General features: G+C 50.0%; 7 protein-coding genes across 7 annotated transcripts; 4 read left to right on the top strand and 3 right to left on the bottom strand.

The window, feature by feature from the left end:
• Positions 1 to 377: 377 nt before the first annotated feature.
• Positions 378 to 3,534, bottom strand: V8C40DRAFT_229674 (protein serine/threonine phosphatase). Its single transcript, XM_083212531.1, has one exon. The coding sequence runs from the start codon at positions 3,027 to 3,029 to the stop codon at positions 753 to 755; it is 2,277 nt and encodes a 758-aa protein (XP_083078978.1). The 5' UTR covers positions 3,030 to 3,534; the 3' UTR covers positions 378 to 752.
• Positions 3,535 to 4,079: 545 nt separating this feature from the next.
• Positions 4,080 to 8,320, bottom strand: V8C40DRAFT_229672 (condensin subunit YCS4). Its single transcript, XM_083212530.1, has 5 exons — positions 7,887 to 8,320; positions 7,270 to 7,775; positions 6,948 to 7,213; positions 4,512 to 6,887; positions 4,080 to 4,447 (listed from the first exon to the last, which is right to left on the bottom strand). The coding sequence occupies exons 1-5, from the start codon at positions 8,117 to 8,119 to the stop codon at positions 4,277 to 4,279; spliced, it is 3,552 nt and encodes a 1,183-aa protein (XP_083078977.1). The 5' UTR covers positions 8,120 to 8,320; the 3' UTR covers positions 4,080 to 4,276.
• A 200-nt stretch (positions 8,321 to 8,520) lies between these two features.
• Positions 8,521 to 10,433, top strand: V8C40DRAFT_229671 (serine/threonine protein kinase CDC7). Its single transcript, XM_083212529.1, has 2 exons — positions 8,521 to 8,999; positions 9,060 to 10,433. The coding sequence occupies exons 1-2, from the start codon at positions 8,720 to 8,722 to the stop codon at positions 10,184 to 10,186; spliced, it is 1,407 nt and encodes a 468-aa protein (XP_083078976.1). The 5' UTR covers positions 8,521 to 8,719; the 3' UTR covers positions 10,187 to 10,433.
• V8C40DRAFT_229668 (60S ribosomal protein uL15) lies at positions 10,287 to 11,632 on the bottom strand. Its single transcript, XM_083212528.1, has 4 exons — positions 11,510 to 11,632; positions 11,257 to 11,365; positions 11,104 to 11,193; positions 10,287 to 10,940 (listed from the first exon to the last, which is right to left on the bottom strand). Exons 1-4 carry the CDS (start codon positions 11,539 to 11,541, stop codon positions 10,722 to 10,724), a joined length of 450 nt encoding a protein of 149 aa, XP_083078975.1. The 5' UTR covers positions 11,542 to 11,632; the 3' UTR covers positions 10,287 to 10,721.
• A 171-nt stretch (positions 11,633 to 11,803) lies between these two features.
• V8C40DRAFT_229663 (DNA helicase) lies at positions 11,804 to 15,037 on the top strand. Its single transcript, XM_083212527.1, has 4 exons — positions 11,804 to 12,146; positions 12,267 to 12,713; positions 12,770 to 13,477; positions 13,530 to 15,037. The coding sequence occupies exons 1-4, from the start codon at positions 11,979 to 11,981 to the stop codon at positions 14,823 to 14,825; spliced, it is 2,619 nt and encodes an 872-aa protein (XP_083078974.1). The 5' UTR covers positions 11,804 to 11,978; the 3' UTR covers positions 14,826 to 15,037.
• A 654-nt stretch (positions 15,038 to 15,691) lies between these two features.
• V8C40DRAFT_229659 (permease for cytosine/purines, uracil, thiamine, allantoin-domain-containing protein) lies at positions 15,692 to 18,406 on the top strand. The gene is made up of 5 exons (XM_083212526.1): positions 15,692 to 16,165; positions 16,239 to 16,509; positions 16,597 to 16,764; positions 16,835 to 17,236; positions 17,300 to 18,406. The coding sequence occupies exons 2-5, from the start codon at positions 16,301 to 16,303 to the stop codon at positions 17,991 to 17,993; spliced, it is 1,473 nt and encodes a 490-aa protein (XP_083078973.1). The 5' UTR covers positions 15,692 to 16,165; positions 16,239 to 16,300; the 3' UTR covers positions 17,994 to 18,406.
• A 52-nt stretch (positions 18,407 to 18,458) lies between these two features.
• On the top strand, positions 18,459 to 19,577 carry V8C40DRAFT_260322 (uncharacterized protein; the record flags this gene model as incomplete). The annotated part of the gene is made up of 4 exons (XM_083219124.1): positions 18,459 to 18,677; positions 18,837 to 18,909; positions 18,961 to 19,183; positions 19,250 to 19,577. The coding sequence occupies 4 exons, from the start codon at positions 18,459 to 18,461 to the stop codon at positions 19,575 to 19,577; spliced, it is 843 nt and encodes a 280-aa protein (XP_083078972.1).
• Positions 19,578 to 22,378: the final 2,801 nt, after the last annotated feature.

The following is a 22,378-nucleotide window of genomic DNA, read 5'->3' as shown; positions in this document are numbered from 1 at the left end:
CCCAACTTTCTCCCCGATTCCATTCAGCGGCACGTCCAATCTCCGCATCAACCATGCACAAAACCTCCACCGCGGCAACGACTTTCCTGTTTTTGCTCCTTTTCCAATATCGCGAGTCGTCATGCCGAGCTCGTCAATACGGGGGAGCCGGCTTGGTGGGTCTCCGGAGGGATTACCTTACCGGCGGAGAAGTACTAGCAGATATTATCCCTGTCAGGTGAATATAGCTGCAAATTCTGTTAGTACGGGATAAAAGTCAAGATTGCACCTCCGTTGGGCCAATATAGCCCAGCCCAGCCGTTTCGATTTTGACAGCTCAAATGGAACATGAAGAAATTGCTATATAAAGAATCCCTGATGAGGAACCGAACCTCGGTCGTAAGAGCAGTCTCCATTTTCGGTAGCATAATCCTCCTCTACATCTCCGTGCTATCATCACATTGCAAGAGTAAGCATCACTTCACAGGAATCAAAGAATCATGTCTTTAAAAATGCTCAATTGCTTTCCCCTTCCGGCCAAAGAATGGGTATTCGAAAAATACGAACCAAGCAAAGAACTACTAGTAAAAGAAAAAGAAACCGAAAACAAAAGCTCAAACAAGAAAAAAACACCTTGACCCAGAATTTCCCAATAACTACTCTAACACAAAAAAGCGCCGGCCAGATGTTTTCTTTTTTAAAACAATGAAATCCAAAGCCAGGTTGCGTCTGCATCTGCGAATCGCCTTCGGCTTCAACTTCAACCTCAACTTCTAATCGCCAGCAGCCTCAAGCCCCGCCAGCAATTCTCGCTCTAGCTCGTCGAAATTGTCGATTTCTGTGCTTCGAGGCGCAGGTTCATCGCTTTCGCCATTATTGCCGTTTGGCGTATGTACGGCTCGCAGTGCGGAGGCTCCTCTACTCCGGGACACCCGCTGCTTCTTTGCCAGTGCGCTTTCTCCAATAACGCTTGATCCGTCTCCCTCAGACTCAATGGTAGATGCTCTGGTTTTGCGTTTTGTGCCTCTCCTCTCTGGGTCATCGGTCTCGTCTCCTTCGCCGTCTGTTGTTTCGCTATCATTCTCTCCATCTTCGTCCTCATCCGCTTCTTCATCTCCCTCGTCTTCCTCGTCATCATCGTCGTCGTCATCCATACCCAAAAACTCTTTAAGTTCTTCATCGAAATCCCCCATGTTGATAGAGACACCAGCGTCTTCCAGTTCGGCCGCACTGGTTTCTGCAGTGTCTTCCGACCTCTCGCGGTCGGCATCAAGAATGGTCATGTAGTATGGGCTTTCGTCTAGCCTCCGCCATTGGCTAAGACAATCCGCGAGCCAACTCTGGTTCACAATCTTGATACTAGGAATCTTTGCCGCTTGTTGCACCTTCTTGGTCCTCGGTCGCGCCAGAGAAACTACAAGATGTGTGACACGGGGCGAGACACTATCCACAACCTGGGCTCCGAAGCTTTGTGCATGCATTCCAATTTCAGACTCCTCAATATTCACCCCCAGTGGCACAAGACCCGATAGACATATGACGAGACCTGAGAGAACGCTAGATTTAAGCTCGTCCAGAATATCTCCCACAGGAGGAACAAACGACAGATCCACGCCGTCGTCAGGATGGGATTTTCTCCGCGCTTTGGTATGCCCAGGCGGGTGGGTACCCTCCGATTTTTTTCTCTCCTCCCGTTTCTTATCGTACATGTCGTAAAAAGCAGCGTGGAGATCGGTAAGGTGATCTTGCAAGGTAACAAGCTCCTCGTCATCGTCGCTCAATAGATGCTGTCTGTGGTGAATACTCGAAACGGCACCACCTTCGGAGTCTTGTCGCTCGTCCTCCTTGTCCAACTCCTCCTGCATATGGAGCAATGGGCGATCAGTCAGTTGCTTCTCTAGTGTCTTCTCCTGCTCTTCCGCCTGAACCTTTAGACTGGCCTCGTCGCCACCCATGCGAGCTAGCTCATCCAGTGGTGAGACCTTTTCGCTCGGAGCGTTTTCGGTGCTGGGGTTTGGAACTACGCCGTTTAACTTTCCAGGGGCAGGTAGAATATCCTGTCGCTTGGGCAAGAAACTCGAGTTGATATCTCCAATTCCCTTGAAGAAATCATATGGTACGACCTTGATCAGATTTGGCCGGTTCATGGGCCAGACATCTGCACGATCGTCGATAATGACGACCATGTCCGTACTGACAGGGAACAATCTCTGTAGACTCTTTGCCGTAATACTTCCGTTCTCGTCACGGCTGATGACACGATTGCCAAAGAGCTTCCTGTCCGGGTCGACGATTCGCGCAATGTTTAGAGCGTACGCGCGGGTTCCCATGGTATACACGTGTAGCTCGTACTTGGTAGAGACAGCTTCTAAGAACTCCTGGAGACCCGGCCGTAGCTTGATGTAGTAGGTGCAGCCGCTAGCCAAACCTCTGGGACCGTCATCGTTGAGCTGGAAGCTCTTGACATCTTTGACGGCTTCGTGGTTGGGGTTTGTCGGATCACGTTGCCACTCTCCAATAGTTGGCTCTATGCACGCATGGATAATGGTCTGGTCCAAGTCGACTACCAGACTGAGCTTCCGCTGGCGCAGCAGGCGCTTCTGTGTATCGTGCTCCGCCCTTTTCGCAACGTTTTTGCTCACCATCAGGCCGGTCTGGTCATGCGTCATGTTGATCATGGCCCGGTCTGTGTCTCGTTCTTCGGTGGCCCAGTTGACCTCGGTCATGTCAGCGCCGCAGACACTACAAAGGCCCTGAATCTGCACCTCGTGTCCGCAGGCTTCCTCGACCATCATGCACGGCATGTCGGCGGCAATCGTCTGCCCCTCCTTGATCCGCCATTCTTTCAGAGTGCCCTCGGCAGGGCTGTCGAACTCGGTATACGTAGTCTCATCGACCCATTCATCGTCGCCAATCTTGCGCCGCCAGGTGAACTTGTACTCTATGATTGTCTCCTGCTTCTTGACGGAATCGCCCGCCGACTTGAGCAGCTTGGTGATGGTGATGGGGTAGTGCAGGCGCGAGCCCAGAGAGACCACCTTGTCGTACATGATGGCTGCGCGACTTCGAAATCTCCGTGCTTTGCGCGTGTCGTGTCTCCTATTTTCTGCAAGCTCCAAGGCAGAGCTAAGCTCCTCGAGCTCCCGACTAGCGCGATCGGCGGCGACGGACAACCGCGACAGCAATTGAGGCCTCAATTGCTTGCTGCAAAACGGTCCTAAAAGGCTTCCCTGTGCGCAATCCTGGTAGCGACAACGACGATATCCAAGCCCATGGCCCTCACAGACGAGGCTGCTGAAGTTTTGTAGGCAGAAACGAGGCCCGGTGTAGATGCCTAGTAGATGCTGGATGGCGGAACAGCTCGCGACGGGCGCAGTGGGAATGCCCGTAATATAGATGCTGCGTCGGAAAAGATACTCAAAGGATGTGTCGTAATAGATGCTGGATTGCTTCTTGTGCTCGGTTGGTGAGCGACCGCTTGTTTGGTCAGTTCTTCAAAAGATCAAGAAAATAATATGCTAAGGGTGACGTGACGCAGCTGCCCGCAAACGTCCTTCAATTGAGCAAGCTGAAATACTTTGAGCAATTGCTGGGAGGTACAAAGGTACCTGCTGGGAGCACGCGCCCCGCCAACCCGCTTGTTGCCGTACCGGGTTAGACAGCCTAGGTCACGTGGTGCAGTTTGTCTTTCGATTTCTGTGCCATGACTTTTGTGCCGAACTATGCGCTAAGCCAAGTTGGGATAAGGTGGCGATGCGGAGCGAGAAACAACCGCGGTAAGTTCCGAGAGCCGAAAAGAATACTCCGAACATTTGTTGTTGGTTCCTTATTTTAGTTGAGGACCTATTGTAATGAAAAGTATATGTAGATATCTTCAATGGATGAGCAAAAAGATGCGTATTTTTATTTTAGGATTTATACTTCAACACAATGATTTAGCGGGACACTCCCATAAACATTGCGTAACTACGATAGGGTTTGAGATGCATCAACGCCGAACCCAAAGCTGCCTCTCAAAGTATAAACTACCACCTACCCTAGAAGATTCAAATGAAACTGCGGGTCTCCTTCACCTCACCCCAATCTAGAACTTCGGTGTGTAACAATCAACAATGGCAAAGTCTCAATTCTTGGTGAGCGTGTTTCTTAGACATCATAATCGCATTGCATTCATACATGATCCGTCATAGGCAAATGATGCTGCCCCTCTAAATAAACAAATAAATAAATCCCGTCCACTTGGAATGAAACAATCTACGCCTCCGTACCCCCGTTCTTATAATGGTCACACCCTCGCTCAAGCGGCTGCTTGCACCACCTTGAAACCCTCCGAAACCAATTTTGTAATCTCCTCGTTCTTGTGTTGCAGCAAGCCCAAGGCAAACGCGACGTCGTTCCATTGCCGCTCCGTCTCGCAGCGGGCAAGTCTCGCGGCGAGTTTCTCCGACAGCTGCTTGGCGTGTTTGTCCTGCGCACACCGTTAGTCTTATGATAGATGCAAACATGGATTTAATTAGGGGGAATATCCTTACCTTTTCAACAAACCCAAGGAGGAAGCGGATGATACGCTTGAAGCTCTCCTCCTCCATGTTGCCGGCACTGAGTAAACTGAACATGTCTACAAAGTGGTTGTAGACCGCATTGTCCTTGGTGCTGAGCTCCGTAAAGAACATTTTTGCGAGGTCGGCAATTCGCCTGTCCTCATCCTCCATGCATTTGGCCATCTCACCCAGCTGCCCCTTGACCTTGACCTGACCGGCCAAAATCAAGAATGTCAGCGTCATTAAGCAGGTCCGCTTCACTGACACGTCCGTATCTGCAAGACGTCTATACAAAAAGTCTGTGTTTTCGTCTATTAGATGGTTGAAACAAACGGCCATGTCACCCAGTGCAATGACGGCATTTGATCGGACCGTGGCATCGGGGGATCGCTCCATGATTGTGATGAGAAGGGGGAGATTTGTCTCGCAGTACTCAGATGACACGCACATGAGCTTTGCAAGGCATAGCGTGGCTGCCGCCTGTAGCCCCTTGTCTGCATATGTGGTGTTGTTTGCGCAAATCTCCGACACAAGGGGCCCAAACGTTGCAAGCAGCGAAGTCGGCCCGTACAGAAGCTCGCGCTCCCGGATGTGCGCCATGGCCTCCGTAAAATCATCCTCAGTGGTGCCGCCGATGAGATCCAGCTCGTCTGCGTCCTCCTTGTCTTTGTCCGCCTTCGCCGGCTTCTCCTTCTCCTTCTCCTGCTTTCTGCGCTTGAAATCCAATTCGCAGAGTTCGAGATGTACAATTTGTTTGATAGCCACGTGGCCGACAATGAAGAGGAGCTGAGAAAGCGCAATGGCATTATCGCGCTTCGCAGTCTTCGGTGGTGATGATGCCGGCACAGGGTTCTCAGAGGTCAGGTCTACCATATCAGGTGGTGTCATGTTTTCATCTCGCGACGTTGGTCTTGAACTAGGGCGGCTAAACACCCCCTTGGCCTTTCGCCGAATTATAGCTGAGCAAAGAATATCCGGATGCTTGGAGAGAGCGTATATTGCGTTGATGGCCTGTTCCGCAACGCCGTACCATTCTTTGGTGTCTGAAGGTATGTCGGTTATGGCTGCTAGCCTTGAGCAGACCGCATGGTCGTTCGGAAGTCGCGCAAACTTGGAGTTTGATTCCTTGGCCTGCCTTCCTGTGGGGTTGATTCGTCTTAGAGCAATGCAGGTATACTTTGCCAGCTGCAAATCGTTCCGCCCATGGGCTCCCAGACCGGTCCGCAGCATAGTCTCGATCTCACCAACGGCTATCTCAGGGATGGCGGTTGCAAGCATCCCCAGCACGATGATGGCACCTCGTCTCTGAGTCTTGGAGATTTCTCGTTTCTGGACGCCATACACCTGCCACAACTTGGCGACAACGATTTCGTGAATAGCACCACTCTTCATCATGGTGGCAAGCAGCTGCTCCAGTGAAGTAAGTTCAGCAGGGGTAGCCCCAAACGTCAAGCTGATCATGTTGCGCGCAATGTAGTTGGCCGCATCGTTCGGGCTGAATGAGTCCGGCGCTTCGAAGAACAGTCTCTTGTAGCACTCGATGAGATGGGTTTGCACGCCTTTGCCCTCGTCGCTGTTGCCCTTGGTCCAGATCAATCGTAGCATACGGCGAATACCAACCTTGTTCTGTTCAATGTTGTAGGCATCGCCGATTTCGAAATAATCAATGGCTTCGATAACTTCGCTCTTGTTTCGAGATCCAAGAAGCTGGCAGATGATCTCAGTCGCATTGTGCAAGACGTCGATGAATTTGATGGCCTCGTTGTAATATCGTTTAGTGAGAGTGAGCTTTTCAATCGCCTCACTCGTAGCCGCTTCTTCTCGTGCCTTTTGAACCGCCTCAAACTTCTCCTGATCCGTCATTTCCCGTGGCTTTTCTGGTGACGCTACTTGAGTAGCCTCATCGAGAAGGCTGTTGTCAACTGTAGCATCTGCCAAGCCAGCAATGTCAGGGGGAGGCTTTAGTGCATTGAGCTCTTCTTCCACCTTGTCGTAACGAGCTTGCCATTCCTTTCGCGAGAGTTGAGCGCCGTGCATGACAGTGAATGGGTGAGTCTTGATCAGGGTTCCCAGGAGCTTGATCGCGTTACGCCTCACATTACTGCTCTTGTCTTCAAGACTTCTGCAGGCAAGCTCGGCAGCCTTTTGTCGGCGCTTGGGAAACTTTTGCTCAAGCTCGCAAAGCCTACCATATACCTGGAGGGTACGGCATCTTGCGTATGGGTTAATGTCGAGGAAGCGCTCCTCAAGGACGTCAAAGAAGGCATTAAGCTGGGACTTGTGGTTATCGCTTCGCTCGTCTTGCCTGCTCAGGTAGGCAATCATGTTACCGCACACTTCGATCAAAGAGCATCGCAGAGTATATGACTAGAAGACGGTTAGCTGTCATTCCCTCTCCTTGCTGACAAGCTGTAGGGTGTAAGTTACCTCGCTATCCAGCTGCTTAGCCAGCATTGTCATCTGCTTAATTACCAGCCTTGGAGCAAGCTCTGATAATTTGGCGATGAATGCAGAGACTGACTTTGGTCCTCTAGTGTCGTTGGCGTTGAATTCCTTGTTACTTATCTCGCGCAAGACTTCGTCGGTTAGCTGTGGATAGTCGTAAGTTTCGGCCAGAATGTGAAGGAACTCTGCCATTGGTTCAGACAAATGCTCAAAGTATGTTAAGTTCTGGATGATGTTGACTTGCGCGGCTGTTACAGTGTTAGTAGTGTTGCGCAAAGTTGCTTGGTGAGGTCGGGGGACATACCATAGCCATGGCCGTGATGCTTGACCGCAATGCACAGCACTTTGAAGCAGTGCATCCTAATGGTTGTTGTCTTGACACGTTGCTCATTTTCTAGAATCATATAGACCGGTCGGGTGAGCAGACCGATGAAGGTATCCCTCTCGCTCGTTGTCATGAAGATTTTGGACAATTTCAATTTGAGAGTTTTGCACATAATCTCGAGTGCGACCTGAAGTTGTGATGCTGAATCCCAAGCGTCCTCTCTTTGTGATGCCTTCTTCGGCTTCCCTCGCCCTCTTGCGGCTGGCGCTGCAGACGACTTTTCGGCTGCTTTTGTTTCAACGGCGGCAATGGTCCACTGAATCAGGAATCCGTATAGCTCGAGTAGTTGCTTGTGATGCGCCACGGATTCTTGCTCTTCCGGCGATTCGATGTCGTTGTGTACCGCATCCGCCTCTGCACTCAGCCCACTCATTACCAAGTCAAACACCTTGCTTAGGATGTGAGCTGGTATATAGGGGGTATATCTATCTCGTTCAACCGCTAGTTAGCCACTGCTTTCTCCTTTGACTTCCTCATCCCCTCCCCCTTTGAACCCCTTCGGCATATGTGATGGGGAATTGTCCTGGTAATCGTACTTGAGCAGAAACTGTAATGAATCGATGTTGACAGCCCGCAGGATGGCGTCTGGGTTATCGGCAACCGCGTCGATGATGGGATTCAACACAGGATTGATCACCTGGTTGGTGAGCGCCTCCGGGTCATTCTCGCAATCGAATAGAGCTGAATCTGCTTCTGGCGTAGGAATCGTGGCAGGATCTGACATGTAGTGCTTGAGCGCATCGTTGATATCGAAGTTGATGGTCCCCATGATGGGCGGTTTGCGCGCCGAGTCGGCGGGGGGTTGAGCCGGGTATCGAGACGGACAGAAGATGAGGCTCTGGAGATTCCGCTGCTAGTCAAGTTAGTTGTCGTTCAGCTGAGGCTTGGCCCAGCGTCGAAGCGATGCGCCTGCGTCGTCGATTTGCGTTCCCGTCGCGACCGCTTAGCTGCGACTGATGATTGTTTGTGCGGCAAATGGCGGGGATTGAATCTTCGGGACCTGGCAACCATTGTGTTTATTTTCTTCGGACGCGACAGCTTGCCCAAGCGCCCCGCCATGCGCTAACGGGCGCGTTTCCAGCCACTGAGCACTCGCTGTAGCTGCCCGAAGCCACCAAAAAGCCCCTCCACACTGCCCTAGAGAACTTCTTCGGGAGCTGCATTGATTCGCTGCATGCCTCTGATCCAATTGATGTTAAATACCAGCTCGTGATCTCTTTTTTCTGCTGAGCAGCGGCCCAGTGAACCTCAATTGTATCTTCGCACCCCATCCTACTGCATTCGTTGGGAAGTTGGACGCATTGCTTTTTGGCTGAGCTACATATTGCCTTGTCCCAGCCTCCAATTCTCTGGAGGGAAGCTGGCGGCCATGGCGACGGCAATGCTCCGGCCAGTGGAGGAGACCTTTGACATTCACGAAGATGCACGAACAGAAGAAACAGAGGTCATGGTGGACGAGGATGACGTAGACGGCCAGGATGCCACAACGGTTGGCGAGCCAGAGGTGGAGGAGGAGGCAGAAGAAGAGGAAGAAGAGAGCTCCGACGAAGAGCAGGTCGAAAGCAGTGTCCAAGCAGACATGGAGAGGCTGCAAGAGGACTTCCCCGGATTTCGAGATCGGTATCGGCTGATCAAGCGTATCGGCGAAGGTTTGTCAATTGGCTACGTCACAAGAGTCCCCTAGCTGGCTCAATGCTTATTCTTGTTAGGCACATTTTCCACCGTCTTCAAAGCTGAAGACATTCACTACGACCGATATGACAATAGCTGGGATCATGAAGACGATTTGTCCAAATGGACTCCTCCTCCCCTCAAGGGACGCTCGAGTCGATCACGGTCCCCACGGAAACGAGCGCGTTTTGTTGCTATCAAGAAGATCTACGTCACATCCAGTCCTGCCCGAATCCTCAACGAGCTTGAGCTCCTACACGACTTACGGCAGTGTCCATCTGTCTGCCCTCTCATCACCGCGTTTCGCCATACCGACCAGGTTGTTGCCATTCTTCCTTATTTCCGGCACGGCGACTTTCGAGCATACTTTAGAGAGATGACCATCCCCGACATCGCCATCTATCTTCGATCACTCTTCACTGCTCTCAAGAGCGTACACGAGCACAAGATACTACACCGAGATATCAAGCCTACCAACTTCCTCTATGACCCGACAACCCAGCATGGCGTGCTCGTGGACTTTGGCTTGGCTGAGCGAGAAGGCACTGATAGCAAGCCATGTCTTTGCCATGAAGCACGAGAAACGCGGAAGCATCGCCAGGCCGGCTCTGTCTGGGCGCAAACTTCAATGAATACCCAGCCTGGCTACCCTAAATCAGATACACGCCCCTCTCGTCGTGCCAATCGTGCGGGAACTCGAGGGTTCCGCGCCCCAGAAGTACTCTTCAAGTGCACGGAACAAACCACGGCCATTGACATCTGGTCGGCTGGTGTCATACTTCTCACCATACTGTCAAAGCGATTTCCCTTCTTCAACTCGGCCGATGACGTTGAGGCAATGATTGAGATTGCAACGATATTCGGGTCCAAGCGAATGAAGGCGGCCGGACTACTGCACGGCTGCGTCTTTGAAACGACGATACCCACAATTGGCCAACAGGGCTTCACTATGGAGAAGATTATCCTGTGGAGCACGTGCAGGGCAGAGGACAAACCGCTGACTCCCGATGAGAAGCTGGCCATTCGATTCCTGGAGCGGTGCATGGAGTTGGACCCTAGCCGACGCATCACGGCGCAAGAGGCTCTGGACCATGAATTTTTGAATATGGGAATGTCATCCCAAGAAACCGCTGACGAAGATGAGGTCGACATGCTGCCCGCGTGAAACGGGCTGCTAGGATTAGCATAATATACTGACGAGAGTAAAGCATATCTAATTGGACATGCCATGATGAAACGAACAAGGGAAACTAGATAGATGGATGGGCCAAACATGTACTCGATCATGTATGCTATTATGGGTACTGTTTAACGGCGTTTTTTGGAGCATTACTACATCAACTCTGCGAGCTAGACAATGGCTGAACCTGGAATCCAGATTCATAGTTGTATACCCCCCTTTTCCCTCCAACATATGCACGCACTGTGATATCATCCCTCAAACGACATCACGATGCCAAACACCAGTTCTATCTCGTTTTTGCACAGAAGCCGAGTGTCGAGAACATTGGGCGAATTTTGATTTTTCATTCGTTAAAAAACTCCGTTATAGGAGTCCCTGATGCAATGCTCGTAGCCGAACAACCCAATCCCTTCCCCAAAAGACCTTGTCTCGGTATACAGGGGGCGAGGATCTATTTTCCACCGTGAAAAACCGGTTCCAAATCCACAAGCCTTACTCCAGCACAGTGTTAATGCATTTATGCCACCAGCTCAACAACACCACCAGCCTCCTTGATCTTCTGCTCAGCGAGCTTGCTGACCCATCGTGCGCGGACAACCAGAGGAATTTCGGGGAGGCGGCCCTTGCCGAGCAGCTTGGAGTAGCCGAGGGGGAGGAGGTCGAGAACGGGGACGGTGTCCTTCTTCTCGCCGGAGACGTAAGCCTCACGAGTCTCGGCGGGGACGAGTGACCACAGCTATAATTTTTCTCTCGTTAGTCAATTGCTCTTCGATCGAGTAATTTCGCTTCAAATAGCTTTGGGAGGACGTCTTTCTGATCTCGCCATCTTCCCACCACACCCCTCCAAGACATCCCCCCCAAAGTATTCGTTGCGGGAGGAAAAAAGAGTTGAAATGTACCTTGTCCAGGTTGATGACGGGCTTCCAGAAGTGGCTCTGCTGCTTGTGGAAGTATCGCATACCAACCTTACCGAAGTAACCGGGGTGGTACTATCGTAACGGTTAGTCAATTTTGCCCGGCGCTCTCTCGTTTATTGTCAAGTCGTTTCGAACCTTGTCCATGTTGGTACGGTGGTGGTGCTGACCACCGGCCAGACCACGACCACCGGGATGCTTGCGGTGCTTTCCTACACGACCCTTTCCATGGGAGACGTTACCGCGGCTGTGGAACGAAGTAATTTGTTAGCCTTTCCATCGCAACTGGTGAAATCTTCTTCAACATGCGCCTTTCCCAAGGTCAACCGGACGGCGGTGCCCTCGTTTTCGGCAGTCGAAGAAACATTATCCAACGGGCTCATAAACGTACTGCTTGCGGGTCTTCGAAGTTCGGGTAGGCATGGCGACGGTTGTGGTGTTGTCGCTTCTCCAATGTGTTGCGTCGAAGGACTGGAAGTGGGTGGTGATGTTTTTGCGGCCAGCGGCTTTGGCACCCCCGGAAATTTGTTAGGCGAGAGGGCAGCACAGCCCTAAGCCCAATTGTGATTGTTCGCTCGCACTGAATTATTTGCAATCACGTGTTGCGGGTCCACGTGGGTTCGTGACACCGCCGTGATCAAAGCGGGCATCGTTAATGCGGGGCTTTTTTCAAGCAAGTGCGATTCGGCGCGATTGGCAGTTTAACTCACTTGCAGTAATCCACACCGCCCGCGCGACGCCATACGCGTTTCGTTCTGCCGGGAAGAGTACGAGCAGTTTCGGAGATGTCATTCGTGCTATTGGACGGGCAAGACATGTAACACTTGGAGGGAGGAAAACAAAATGATAAAAGTGACAAAATGGCCTTGACAGCAGAAGTCGATAGTATTGCGCACGAGCTGTCGAGCCTTGACTTTCACCACCCATTCACGCCGTATGATGTTCAAAATCAGTTCATGCAAACAGTGTATCAAGTTCTGGAGACGGGACAAGGACAAGTGGGAATTCTGGAGAGCCCAACTGGAACTGTAGGTGTATTCATTCCTTGAGTCAGTTCATTCGGTCGACTGGCTTTGGATAAAGGAGTGTTGTCGTCTCGCGGTTAATCATTTATGAGCTCATGGGACACACACTGATTGCCATCTCAGGGTAAATCTCTCTCGCTCATTTGCGCATCTTTGACATGGCTTCGAAACCATAAAGCTACTAAGCAGGAGGCAGAACTGCAGGTGGCGGGGGAGTCGTACAAAGACGAGCCGGATTGGCTTGTCGAGAAACTCCTGTCTCGTAAAAGAGAAGAACTGTTGAGACAATGGGAGGATAGAGAAAAACGTCTTGCTTCTTTTAGACTTAAAGAAAGAATCCAGGAGGAACGAAGCCGAAAGCGACGCCGCGTGGAAGATGTTAGGACTACTGTTGAAACCACAGCAGACGAAGACGCCGAATGGCTTTTGGACGCTGATGATGACGACACACACCAAGACGATGCCTTATCTGGTCTAAGTAAAGAATCGCGCGAGACTCTTGAAAAGATTGGCCTAGGAGGACGTATGAAGCAAACAGAAGATGAGGATATCCTGGAAGAGAAAATCAAGGTGCGGGTATCGACACTCATTCTACCTCTGGCAGCAATAGTAACCATGAATAATAGATCTACTATACATCCAGAACTCATTCTCAATTGTCACAATTCATCACGGAATTGCGCCGCCCTGTGTTTCCGCCCTCGCTGCCGCCGTCTGTTGCCAAGGGATCAGATGTCTCCTCGACGGAACCTGTGAAGCTTCTGCCATTATCATCACGACAAAAACTCTGCATCAACCCGTCCGTTGCTCGTCTTGGGTCGGTTCAAGCCATCAATGACCGTTGCACAGAACTCCAACAGGCGAAATCTAGCAGCAAATGCTCGTTCGTCCCCAAGGAAGAACTTCTAAGCCAAACCCACCAGTTTCGAGATTCTGCCTTGGCGACTCTCCCGGATATCGAAGATCTTCATCTGCTGGGAAAATCCTTGTCAGTATGCCCTTACTACGCCTCCCGCGTGGCTCTACCTGGTGCCGAAATCATCACATTACCATATCCGCTTCTACTCCAACGGAGTGCTCGCGAGGCTCTGGGCATAAAGCTTGAGGGTAACGTGGTCATAATTGACGAGGCGCATAACATCCTCGATGCGATATCGAACGTGCATGCCGCAGAGCTGCAGCTGAGTGATCTCCGCAGAGGTCGCCAGATGCTTGGTGTTTATGTCAAGCGATTTGGCAAAAAGTTAAAGGGCATAAATCGAGTAAATGTCGGAAGAGTGGGAAGGGTCATTGACGGGCTATCTGAGTGGCTTGAAGGTGCTTTGAAGCTCAAGGTATGGTTACAGAGCGAGATCGATTTTCCCTATCTAGCTAACATTCATGTAGAGTGAACATGGAATCGTCGATCCAAACGATCTGACGAGGCACAAAGGCATAGACCAGATCAACATTTACGAACTAATCCAGTATATACAAGAATCCAAGCTGGCTTACAAGATCGAGAGCTATGTTGCTCACGTTGAGAACGGAGACGAAAGCAAGAAGTCTGGACTCTCAAAAGCTGGAACGCCCGTTCTGCATATCCTTGTTTCCTTTCTTATCGCTCTTACGAACCTTGGCTCTGAGGGACGCATCTTCTACCAGAAGATTAATGGGACCACTGCAGATGTGAAGCTTACTTATCTGCTTCTCTCACCCACTCACGCTTTCTCATCAATCGTTTCGAGCGCTCGTGCTGTAATCCTGGCCGGTGGAACCATGTCACCGTTCTCAGACTACAAAGATCAACTATTTCCCACCCTGGATGCCGAAAAGGTAACATCATTAAGCTGCGGACATGTTATTCCGCCAGAAAACCTTTGCGTCTGGACCCTTGCTTCGAGCAATACCGAATCACCGCCATTCGAGTTTAGTTTCAAGCAGCGAGGAAACAAGGAAATGATGATTCAATTGGGCCTGGCAATCTTGAACGTTTGCAATATTGTCCCCGACGGAGTCGTTGTTTTCTTCCCAAGCTATGGCTACCTCGACGAGATAGTGGCAGTGTGGCAGCAACGCCAGGGCGGAAACTCTCAAAGCACATGGGATCGATTGCAGGCCCGGAAGTTTGTTTTCAGAGACAGCAAAAATGAAACTAGCGAAGAAGTGTTACGGGATTACTCCCAGGCGATCTTGGGGACCAGGCCGGCCGGGGACAAGCACACCGGAGCTTTACTTCTGAGTGTTGTTGGCGGCAAAATGTCCGAAGGCATCAACTTTTCAGACCGGCTGGGACGCTGTGTCATGGTCGTTGGACTGCCCTACCCAAACATTGCATCACCAGACTGGAAGGCAAAGCTCGAGTACATTGAGTCAACAACCGAGGCCCGACTCATCAAGGAAGGGCAAAGTAGTAGTGATGCGACGGCACAAGCGAAGCAGGCCGCGCGAGACTTTTACGAAAACGCCTGTATGCGAGCCGTCAACCAGAGTATTGGTCGGGCAATCCGACATCGTGGAGACTACGCAGCAATCATCCTTGTTGACAGAAGATATGGTACGCCTAGAATACGAAATAAATTGCCTGGATGGATTCAGGATGGCCTTCAGCGAGACAGCCACGAGAAGGGACTTGGCGTGCTGATGGGGACGCTGGGAGGCTTCTTTCGCAAGAAGTCGCAAGCAAGCAGCGGTGGTCCATGAGCGGCATGTTTTTGGTTGGCCTTGAACATTTTGGCCGGCAGGATTCTCGTAAACCATCTACTACTAATACCCTTTACATGAGAATGGCTTTATAAAATATCGAGTTTAATTATGCGCGATAGAGCACTTAGTTGCCCAGTCAGGGATCTTTGGTCATACCATGTGTAGCATCATCACCAGCCTTGATATTAACTGATTCTACTCCTTCCCTGTATACATGAGGCTTTTTTCTATCTACTACTGCGCTGGTGGTTCGATGAGTGGTATGTGTCTTGGACAGTTCTATTCGGGGCCTCCGTCTATGTGTTGGTACCAATTTTAACCACATACACTCCTCTGCCTTATCACACCACTAGCTGATAATCCCATGTTGCGATCCGGGAGAATAATGAGGATATTAAAGATCGAAAACTCGAGAGTGTACTCATTAATGATACGGTCTTATTTGTAGAAGGTTGTTGCGACTTTGATACATTTGATGACTGCAGGGTAGGGTATGTATTACGGTAAGAGATAATGACTGTATTACAGATACTGTTTCAGGGATCCTGCGACGGTACAATATATTTGAGCTATGAAGAGACTTGATGTATATTTTAGCAGCAGGAAGCTGCGTCGAGTGTTTCCCCGCATTCTTGTCTGTATATAGTCTATGGAGTGCCTTATTTCGAATGGGACTTAGGGACTGACTCAGTTGGCGATATCCGCCAGCCCCAGGATGTTCCCAAAGCAATGCTACCGAGGGAAGTAAAACATTTACCTTTATTCGTAAGTTTCTACAGGTGAATACCCAAGAAACAACTCAATAGTCAGTTTATGGATCTCCATGCATGCTGACTTTTCCTCCACTCGTCTGTCTGTATGTCAATGCATGCGCCCTTGGTGGTGTGATTGATGTCAACTCCCCGCCAAGATTACTAAGTCACCGACAAAATTACGGTTCTTATCACCTCGAAAGAGAAACATTCTAGATAACTAACCCCCAAGCTAACACTGTTCCTGTCAAGTGGCGGGAGGGGGGCTGCAAGGGTTTTCCTTTTTTTCTTCGACGGGCCGGTCGCTCATGGAACCGGTTTCTCGCCATTCAGGCTGTGATTGGCCAAGGGCGTCTTCTAGTCCGTATCTGGCCGTGCGGATGCGAAAAGATTTTGTTGTCTCGCGGCCTAGGTCGGAGGAGGGGCGGAAGAGGGAAACCGGAACCGCTCAGTGTCGGGAGAGAGGCAAAATTCTTGACTCACTGCAAGTTACTCTCATTCGGATAACTCACCGTCGTTTTGGTTTTTGCATGGCGTTGCTGAAGCTGTGAGGTTGCATAGAGTGACCGTTTCATCGCACTGTTTGTTTGTGTTCCTGTGTTGCCTCCTCTGGTTGTGCAACAAGACTCGGGCTTACTTACCAGCCGTCCGTCTCCAGCTTCAAAACTCCGACTCGGCATTTATCCCCATACAGACCTACATAACCCATACAACGCACAGATGTTGGTGGATACAGTAGAGGCCTCGGCGGTGCCCGTCAGAGAAAAGGATGGCCATCAAAGCGACGAGGAGTCGCTGCTCCACAAGGTGTTGAGAGCTGGCCGTGTTGAGGAGCGAGGCATCCTGCCGGTGCCCGTTGAAGAGCGCAGTTCAACCCGCTTCTTCAACATCTTTACTGTCTGGTTCTCCATAAACGCAAACATTCTGGGGTAAGTTTTGAGTCTACAAAAATGGTGTCATCACCCGTGCTCTTACAGAGCATCCACAAGCAGCTGGCTAACCAGTCTCTTATGCAGCATCACCTTTGGCATGTTGGGACCCCTGGCGTACAATCTCAGCCTCAGGGACTCGTCTCTTGTCATCTTGTTCTTCTGTATGCTGTCCACTATACCTCCGGCGTTCCTTGCCATGTTGGGGCCCAAGACGGGCATGAGACAAATGATCCAGGCCCGGTACAGCTTTGGGTAAGCATATCTAGCTAGACACACCATCCAAGAGATCAGCTTAACTAACCTCATCCACTTGGGTATACAGACGATACATTGTATCAGTACCAGTGCTCCTGAATCTGGCTAGCATGACCGGCTTCACTGTCATCATCTGCATCACTGGTGGACAGTGCCTCTCTGCTATTTCTAACGGATCTATCAACGAAGACGCTGGCATCGTCATCATTGCCGTATTATCCCTATTAGTCTCATTTTGCGGCTTCAGGGTGCTGCACATCTACGAGACGTATGCATTCATCCCGGCCATTATCAGCGTTGTCATTGCTACTGGCTGTGCTGGTTCTGGCCTCAAGAAGCAAGCCGCCCCCGAGACGCCTGCCACGGCTGCCAACGTCCTCAACTTTGGTATGATCATTGCCAGCTACCAGATCCCCTGGGCTGCCCTAGCTAGTGACTTTACCACTTATTTCGATCCCAAGGTTCCATCGTAAGTTGCCCTATGCTCCATCCTTTCCCTGTGGGTTGGGTTACAGACACTAATGATTGATAGATGGCGAGTTTTCCAATATACTTACTGGGGCCTGCTAATCCCGACCGTGCTGCTCATGGTCCTCGGTGCGGCTGTTGCGGGAGCCATGCCTAACAACCCCGATTGGCAAACTGCGTTTGACGAGTACTCCGCTGGTGGTGTTCTTGCGGCCATGCTGGCGCCTGCAGGAAACTTTGGCAAATTCATCGTCGTGGTTCTCGCGCTCACTTTGTTGGGCAATACTTGTGGCACGTTTTATGCCATTACGCTCAACTTTCAAACTTTGGCGCCGTGGCTGTTCAAGGTGCCTCGATACCTGTTTGCCATCGTCATCACTGGTATCATCATTGCAGTGGCCATCACCGCTGTTGGCGACTTCTTCGAGAGCTTGGAGAATTTTGTGTCCCTCATTGGCTACTGGTCCGCAGCATTCGTCGGAATCGTCATTGTTGAGCACGTGGTGTTCCGCCGCCAGGACTACAGCTCATATGACCACGCCATCTGGAGCGACGCAAAGAAGCTGCCTCTTGGCATCGCGGCCTTGTCGAGCGGTATTTTGTGCTTTGGGTTGGTCGTTCCGTGCATGGATCAGGTGTGGTGGCAAGGTCCGATTGCCAAGACTACAGGAGACATTGGTTTCGAAATGGCGTGGGCAGTGAGTTCATTGATCTATGTGCCTCTCCGCTACTTGGAGAAGCGGCTTACGGGCCGGTAATGGAGGATGGGAGAATGTTTTGTCCATTTTGTAGGTTAGAATAAAAGCAAACATGATGTGGAGTTGTTGCATTATCAAATCCTATCTTCTTGCGTTGTATGGAATGTACACCTGATTCATCCTCGTCCGTGCACGGGTTGGACGCGAAGTGATTCATCAATGTCCTGGGATTTTGGTAGGAGCTGTTTGATTGTCCAATATGAGAAAACACTTGATTGATAATGAGAATCAAGATAAAGATCTGACAGAGATCTAGTGGCGCGGGACACGCAGTCCACATTTACAGACACTGCTTTTAAGTACTTTGTTTGTGATTCTGCTGAGTCACATATATCAGCAATAGTATTCTACTGTTCTGTTGGTTGGCTTGTCAGGAGGTATAAATCAGACAGATACCGTGCTCTGTATGCGGCGTTGGGTTGCTACAAACATCTCCTACGATCACAATTTGGCCCCTTTCAAAATATGGCCTCATATCCCGCGCAAAACCTCGAACCGACAAATATTTTGGCTGCTGTTGCAGAGCTTGGAGTTGGCGGAAATGGTGCATTCATTGATGGAGAGTTCAACGGAGGCGAGTGTCGCATCTTTAAGCTTAGCTTCAAAGACCAAGCGAGTATCGCCGTTCGAGTGCCGCATCAAGTTGACGATCAAGACGACATAATCGCCACAGTTCAAATCGAAGTGCGCATTCTTCAGATGCTTGAAGAAAAGGGCTTCCACTAGTCCCCGAGATGTTGCGGCTTTAGCCTGACGTTTGATAACCCGATCAAATATCCGTTTATTATATTGACTTGGGTTGAGGGTTCACCCTTGTCTTGGGATGATAACTTTCCACCACAGCCACTTCGAGGTGTGTTACTTGATCAAATAGCCTCGATACAGCTATCTTTGATCGCATGCACACTAGAAAATCGTATGTAAGACATCCTAGAAAGAAATCATTGCTCTGACCTAGTGGTATTAGGTTCTACTTCCGCAGCAACCTTCTTCCAACGACGTATGAAGAACAGATCCACTCAGGTGCGAGAAGGCAGAATTCCTGGTCTTTCAGAAAAAGACTGCATCAACCAGCAAGATTTAGTTTGCCAGGTGCTTGGCCAAGATCAAAACGATACTGCCTTTGCCGTGGAGCACGGTGATATTGAGCCGAATAATATTATTGTCGATGAAAACTACAACATCAAATGGTATGTGGGAAACATTGTGTGTTTTATTTATACCAGACTAATAGTTTTATTATGTGGTACATGTAGTGTTATCGACTGGGGCTTTGCCACCTTTGTACCAATCTCAAAAGCCGCAGGCCTGCCACGTTTTCTATGGTCCAGCGACACAGACTCGGCGGGAGTTGCACCGAGCCAAAGTCTGCTAAAGAATATACGAGCATATATCGCTTGTTTTTCATCACAGACCTTGCCAATGGCTTTATCAATGCCACACTTGAATAACATCGAAGACGTGTATTTCCGCAGCCTTTGCTTGGAGTCTACTTCGAGCAAACAGGTGCACGTTTCCATGGCGCGAGCTGGATGGAAACTGCCTTATTGCGAGTTCCTTAAAGACACCGAAGACCATGAATAACTCGGACATATAACTTGTGGGTACGGACTTATTTCCATTGGGCATGGCACGACAACGAACGCAGAGTATGTTAGGGCCTGAATGAAGGCTACGTGGATTTCCATAGGATTCTGTATCCGATAGAACCGAATGAAACTTCAATTTGCGTCTCGTCTATCGGCTAGATCTGCCATTTTTTGAGAAAAGAATTCAGCATGTGAATTCCAAGTAAACGAATGCGATATACTTAGCCGAAAACAACCGTGATATGGTTGCTGACCATGCCGATAGGCATATCATTGGTGGGTTACTATGTTGAGCTGGCATATCCTTCCTTGAATACTACACGGGACGGTAGATCTCGGAGTTAAGATTATCCATATTACCAATAGAAGGATTACTAGTCAATCCCAGCGGAGGAAAATGCGGAGGACGGAACACTGTAGATAGCCACACGGAAGACTTCAAATCATTGGTGTTCTTACAGAAGCGTACATATACTGTATGCAGTTAGTTAGGCGTCAGCTTATACGACTTGACACACGGAGAGGTGCGGGCCGGGTACGGCGTTTAGGCTTTAACGCACCGACAATCTTCTCCGTGCTTGCATGTGGTTTAATCTCCACAGAATGCCGGCGGATGAAAGTGCCGGGCTATTTCCATTTGATGTTGCCATTGAATCCAGACATGGAGACGTAGCGTCGGGATTAGAACGCCGATGGTGACTTTGGAGACCGACATAGGTGACGAAATTGGGCAAATTGAGAGACGTGGGGAATTGCATGAGCTTCTTTCTGTTATCCTTTCTTACTTTTTTACTCTTTGTTTGACTGAGTTGAGTTATTATTTTGGCCACTATGTTGCGGAGGATAAACAATGCTTGCATGTGGTCCCATATTAACAAACCATACTTGGAACTAATACGTTGATAAATGCTGTTGTTGGAGAATGAAACATTTTTGGCTGCGAGGGGAACGGAAATTGTTCTTATAAAGGACTGTGATTTGACGAAATACGAGCAATGTGTGAGGTTACTTCAAACGGTGGAAGGTCAGCACAAGAGTCGAATAGACGAATGCCGCCAATCCGCATTTGCGTGTGAGAGAGAATGAAGAGCGGAGTCAAATAGATCAACTTGAATCAACCAATACGCGAAATTCATACTCCGTATTGAGCCATCTACGTGTTAGTTGTCAAATTGAAGCCTGCTCTCAACGTGTTTCACATGGGCATGCTGAGAGCCGCATTTTATAGAGTTTCCCGGTGAATATAGGCCCCTATGAGCCATTTGGACACGGCCGATCCGCTGTGCATATCTTTAAGTTTATCCCTTGATTCGGAACTGATTGCAACCGACCAGTTCCTATCGATGCCATGATATATATATGCCGTGTTCCGTGAGATTTTGTGTAGGTGCCGGAGCGTAAGCCGCACCAAGCGTATGGAACATTCTCGCTTACATGCACCTCCCTGGCCCTAAAACACCGCTCTATCTGCAAAGATATCATAAACAGTACAGTAAGTACGGAACACTGAGCACAGTACTACCTAGGATTGAATAGACACCGAATTTTTCCGGTTACGACGCTACTCCATGTCGGCGGCATATCTCAATCCTCGTCCTCTTACAGGCAAGGAGCACCACGTTGATGTTTGCCACTGGCTCGAGTACAAATAGTCAATACAACCTCCTCGACACACTAGAGACCATGGCCAGCACCCATAGCACCTTGCACTCCCCCAACACCCCCGAATCCGCCCATCAAAAGCCAGCCCTATCGGCCGCTACGGGCTGTCCCACGGCGCTAAGGAGTGGCTCGGGGGGTTTCTGGCGAGGCGTGGAGTCTGTGTATCCACGGTAGGGTATCGTCGGATACTTTGTCCGGTGTTCCTTTGTCAATAACCACCGAACCAAAGCTCGAGTGGAAATTCAGAGCAATTGGGCTTTGACGATCAGTCTCCTGTTGACTTGACTGCTCAAGTTGATGAGACCCCATGCTCTTTGAATCTCTGCCTGTATCTTGATCGTCTGGTTTCCTAACCAGGGATTGCCATATTCGGCACTTCCACTGTCTGTTGCCCCCTGTCTAGTGTCCGGACAATACGCATGTCACCATAAGCAGCCCTTTTTTCACTTCCAGAGCAAAGCGAAAAAAAAAAAAGACTGAGATTGACCTTCAAAGGGCGTCAATGCTGCAGCCTAATGTCGTGACTTGAGGGATTTTGCTGATGAACATGCTAAGTCGCCGCGCATTTTGCGCCGGAAGGTTGTTGCTTGGCGAGGTTCGAATTCGGACTACAAATATGGTGCGTTCCTTTTATACACCACCTTGGAGCAACGCACAGTATTATTCCATTTCAGGCTCTCTCTACTGTATGAGATGGATGTATATGAGGCAATCGACATTCCTATTCAAGGAGTTGCATGATTGTTTCTATGTAACCTTGCCACATTTTCTACTCGTACTCAACCACACTCACAAGCTGATGCTGTTGTAAGTCGAGTGCCGGATATCGAAAGGGTTCAATCATCGCTAGGCCCAATCAATGCATAATGTAGAAAATAGCGCCGAAACCTCCCATGGGCTCGTATGTGCCCAATTGCTAGGCTGACCGCTTGGCTGACCCTGACCGCTCCATCAACCGAGAGCAGCACACACAGTCTCGACTTGTGAAGCACCAGCACCTCTTGCGGAGTCTCGCGTGCCCAATTGTGACAAGACAAAGACTACTGTACTCCGTAAACATGCCATGTATTCGCAAAGCATCTTGCGTCTTTCGCGACCCCCGGCACTGTCAGCAATGGTGTGGAACCTCATGCT

Source organism: Trichoderma camerunense (genome assembly GCF_050948025.1).
Source record: "Trichoderma camerunense strain CBS 138272 chromosome Unknown V8C40scaffold_1, whole genome shotgun sequence".
Lineage (NCBI taxonomy): Eukaryota > Fungi > Ascomycota > Sordariomycetes > Hypocreales > Hypocreaceae > Trichoderma > Trichoderma camerunense.
This window is presented reverse-complemented; position numbering and strand designations above follow the sequence as displayed.

What these genes read in the sequence shown, in the direction of transcription:
- V8C40DRAFT_229674 (XM_083212531.1), bottom strand. Translation starts at nt 3,029, where the DNA reads ATGTACGACAAGGTGGTCTCTCTGGGCTCGCGCCTGCACTACCCCATC.
- V8C40DRAFT_229672 (XM_083212530.1), bottom strand. Translation starts at nt 8,119, where the DNA reads ATGGGGACCATCAACTTCGATATCAACGATGCGCTCAAGCACTACATG. An exon ending in TCATTACAGTTTCTGCTCAA is followed by an intron (nt 7,776 to 7,886) that starts GTACGATTACCA and finishes TGAACGAGATAG; the next exon opens with ATATACCCCCTATATACCAG. An exon ending in GCATCACGGCCATGGCTATG is followed by an intron (nt 7,214 to 7,269) that starts GTATGTCCCCCG and finishes ACACTGTAACAG; the next exon opens with CCGCGCAAGTCAACATCATC.
- V8C40DRAFT_229671 (XM_083212529.1), top strand. Translation starts at nt 8,720, where the DNA reads ATGGCGACGGCAATGCTCCGGCCAGTGGAGGAGACCTTTGACATTCAC. An exon ending in GATCAAGCGTATCGGCGAAG is followed by an intron (nt 9,000 to 9,059) that starts GTTTGTCAATTG and finishes TATTCTTGTTAG; the next exon opens with GCACATTTTCCACCGTCTTC.
- V8C40DRAFT_229668 (XM_083212528.1), bottom strand. Translation starts at nt 11,541, where the DNA reads ATGCCTACCCGAACTTCGAAGACCCGCAAGCA. An exon ending in ACTTCGAAGACCCGCAAGCA is followed by an intron (nt 11,366 to 11,509) that starts GTACGTTTATGA and finishes TTCGTTCCACAG; the next exon opens with CCGCGGTAACGTCTCCCATG. An exon ending in ACCGTACCAACATGGACAAG is followed by an intron (nt 11,194 to 11,256) that starts GTTCGAAACGAC and finishes CCGTTACGATAG; the next exon opens with TACCACCCCGGTTACTTCGG.
- V8C40DRAFT_229663 (XM_083212527.1), top strand. Translation starts at nt 11,979, where the DNA reads ATGGCCTTGACAGCAGAAGTCGATAGTATTGCGCACGAGCTGTCGAGC. An exon ending in TCCTGGAAGAGAAAATCAAG is followed by an intron (nt 12,714 to 12,769) that starts GTGCGGGTATCG and finishes CATGAATAATAG; the next exon opens with ATCTACTATACATCCAGAAC. An exon ending in AAGGTGCTTTGAAGCTCAAG is followed by an intron (nt 13,478 to 13,529) that starts GTATGGTTACAG and finishes ACATTCATGTAG; the next exon opens with AGTGAACATGGAATCGTCGA.
- V8C40DRAFT_229659 (XM_083212526.1), top strand. Translation starts at nt 16,301, where the DNA reads ATGTTGGTGGATACAGTAGAGGCCTCGGCGGTGCCCGTCAGAGAAAAG. An exon ending in ATAAACGCAAACATTCTGGG is followed by an intron (nt 16,510 to 16,596) that starts GTAAGTTTTGAG and finishes TCTCTTATGCAG; the next exon opens with CATCACCTTTGGCATGTTGG. An exon ending in TTCGATCCCAAGGTTCCATC is followed by an intron (nt 17,237 to 17,299) that starts GTAAGTTGCCCT and finishes AATGATTGATAG; the next exon opens with ATGGCGAGTTTTCCAATATA.